This window comes from Penaeus vannamei, chromosome 9, assembly GCF_042767895.1.
Source record: "Penaeus vannamei isolate JL-2024 chromosome 9, ASM4276789v1, whole genome shotgun sequence".
In the NCBI taxonomy this organism is placed as follows: Eukaryota; Metazoa; Arthropoda; class Malacostraca; order Decapoda; family Penaeidae; genus Penaeus; species Penaeus vannamei.
Genome location: NC_091557.1, coordinates 11,774,357 through 11,776,856, shown reverse-complemented (window position 1 = coordinate 11,776,856; position 2,500 = coordinate 11,774,357). Strand labels below are relative to the sequence as shown.

The following is a 2,500-nucleotide window of genomic DNA, read 5'->3' as shown; positions in this document are numbered from 1 at the left end:
GCTGATTTAACTCAAATATATTCTTCAAGAATGTGGTAGCACAAACCTTGTATATAGTAGTTACCCCTAAAATATAGTCTTCTGCTTTCTCAGTTATAGTTAATATTCTTTCAAATATATGTAAACTGATATCTATTTTACAATATTATGCTTCTAAAATTTGTAATAAATAAAATAAAAAATGAATTAAAAAATGATTTAAATAGATATAATAAAATTGGGATAAATTAGCATAACAAATTCGTTTACTTATATTTTTAGATCATAGAATGGATTTGCCCCTCCGACACCGCTTCATCGATGTCAAATTTTATCTCTTTAAAGTTTATCTTGAACGAGATTTCCTCCCTTGGAGTTGAAATCTTACAAATCAGCATATTATTGAAAACTGGGATAACCGAAGTATACACATGCGATAATTGCCACCAAAGTACAATCTATCGCACATTCTGCAAATAAAAATAATCGTGCATAAACTTTTTCTAAGTTTCGTCATAGAAAATTTACGAGTGGAAATTGAGACGTATATGCAAATCAAATATTTTCATTTAACCTTACCAAGTTGATGTATCTATCAACCTGCCTAATCTATGGATGTATGTATGTAAGTACTGTACATATTCTCTGCCTATATCTCAATCTCTATCTAGTTCTCTTTCTTTTTTTCTCTCGTTTTCCTCCACTGCATTCCCGCCCTCCCTCTCTCTCTCATTCTTTCTCTCGCTTTCCTCCATTGTATTCCCTTCCTCCCTCACTCACTCTCTTTCTTTCACAAAGAAAATTGAGAAAACTGCTTTGATCAGCAGTATCAGCAAGGAACACTAACTCGTCGAGACCCACCTAAGAGCAAATTTGTCAGAAGGAAGTGGCCAAAGTGGTTGGTCGCCATTGCTAACTCTAAACCCTCGGGAGTCAACTTCTTTGTGGTATAGCCTGGTATTCCCGCGTTGTTGATCTGTAAATCGGGGGGGGGGGGGGGGAATTATAAGTTGAAAAACAATACTTGAAAAAAACATGATTTTGGGAGGAAAAAAACTTAAGAATCTTTTTTTTTTTTGGTGATCGGAAAAAAATGAAAATTTAATAACAATATAAGAAAAAAACGTGATTTGGGGAGGAAAATGTTAAGAAAAAGTTTTTTGAGTGATCAGGGAAAAAACAACAACTAAACATTGAATAACAAAATATGATTTTGTGTGTATGTGTGGGTGGGTGCTTCACGCACAGGGTGATGTGAAGTGATGGTATGGTAGTCTAGTTAGTATTAAGTACTTGCATGCCTTCTCCCTTGCAGCTGCCAACGCTGGCTAGCCTAGTGCGAAAAAGGGAGCAACCCTGCATAACCCTCCCCCAGTTAGTGCACAGCCTCTCATCATCGAGACCTGCAGTGCCTCCTCTTGCCCTCTCATGGAAACTGGGTACCTTGCGGTCCCAGGCTAAACTATGGGGGATCTCGGAACAGCAGGAGGCCCCAGAGGTCATGGCCCAGCGTCATGTGGACACGCCCTGGCCCTGTACCAACTCCTGCCCGTAAGCCTCCTGGGGTTAATGGGAGGCTCAGGGGAGGTGGGCCTTGCCAGTCCTCCTCCCCCCAGATATAACCAATCGGCAATGTTTGGTATAAATGGAAAGGCTGGGAGGAGGGGGAAAAGTCCCTCCTACCCTGCAAGTGAGGCGGACTATGGGCCATGCTGGGAGGAGGGGGAAAAGTCCCTCCTACCCTGCAAGTGAGGCAGACTATGGGCCATGCTGGGAGGGCGACTGTTGGAGCACAGGCTGGGAACAGGAACTACTCGTCTCGCCTGCGTTCTGGCAGCCGCCAGCTCACAGTGAAGCTTGTGGGGGAAAGCCCTTGGAACCCCACAGGTGGATGATGGGGCCCGCAGCCCACCACCCCCTTTTATATGGGACAGCGTCGGCGGGGGTGGCAGAGGTGGCATCCACCCGGAGTGACTGCCCGAGGCTGAACCTCAGATGCTTGTCATGCAGCTCGTCTGACAGGGGATCAGGAACTGCACTGTTCTCATGTGCGCAGAACTCGGTCTCTGTTAAGAAGAGACAAGGAACACTTTATTAGGAGGAGGTAGAGGGCCATTTCTTAGTAAATGACCTTCGTCCTGCATACCAAGCCCTGAGAAAGTTGAACTCCTAGCCCTCTGTACAGGTGACAGCAGTTCGCTTAGTAAGTGGTCAGATCGTTTGAGATCCTGTTGCGGTGCGGGAACGTTGGGCTGAGTATTTTGACCAGCTGTACCTGGTTGACCCTCCAACAGTTAACTTGGATATGGGTAGTGCCGAGATCCCGTGAGGATCCTCCCTCCCTAACTGAAGTTAAGGGAGTGATCTCCAAGCTGAAGAGTGGTAAAGCAGCAGGTATCTGCGGCATACCAGCTGAACTATTAAAGGCTGGTGGTGAACCTATGGTGGGGGGGTTACATGCTGTCCTAGCTGCCATCTGGTGGTCCGGTACCGTTCCTCCTGACCTGTTGAGGGGTATGTC

At 45.1% G+C, this 2,500-nt stretch overlaps 1 protein-coding gene and 1 long non-coding RNA gene across 2 annotated transcripts in view; one reads left to right on the top strand and one right to left on the bottom strand.

Annotated features, from left to right (window-relative positions):
• LOC113811907 (retinol dehydrogenase 13) overlaps positions 1 to 2,500 on the bottom strand; it is a 10,104-nt gene that overhangs the window by 2,592 nt on the left and 5,012 nt on the right. The window contains exon 5 of the mRNA XM_027363765.2: positions 841 to 955. Coding sequence (XP_027219566.2) covers positions 841 to 955 — 115 coding nt within the window. The remainder of the gene's footprint in view (positions 1 to 840; positions 956 to 2,500) is intronic.
• LOC138862664 (uncharacterized) overlaps positions 1 to 2,500 on the top strand; it is a 7,637-nt gene that overhangs the window by 1,236 nt on the left and 3,901 nt on the right. The gene's annotated exons all lie outside the window — the stretch shown is intronic.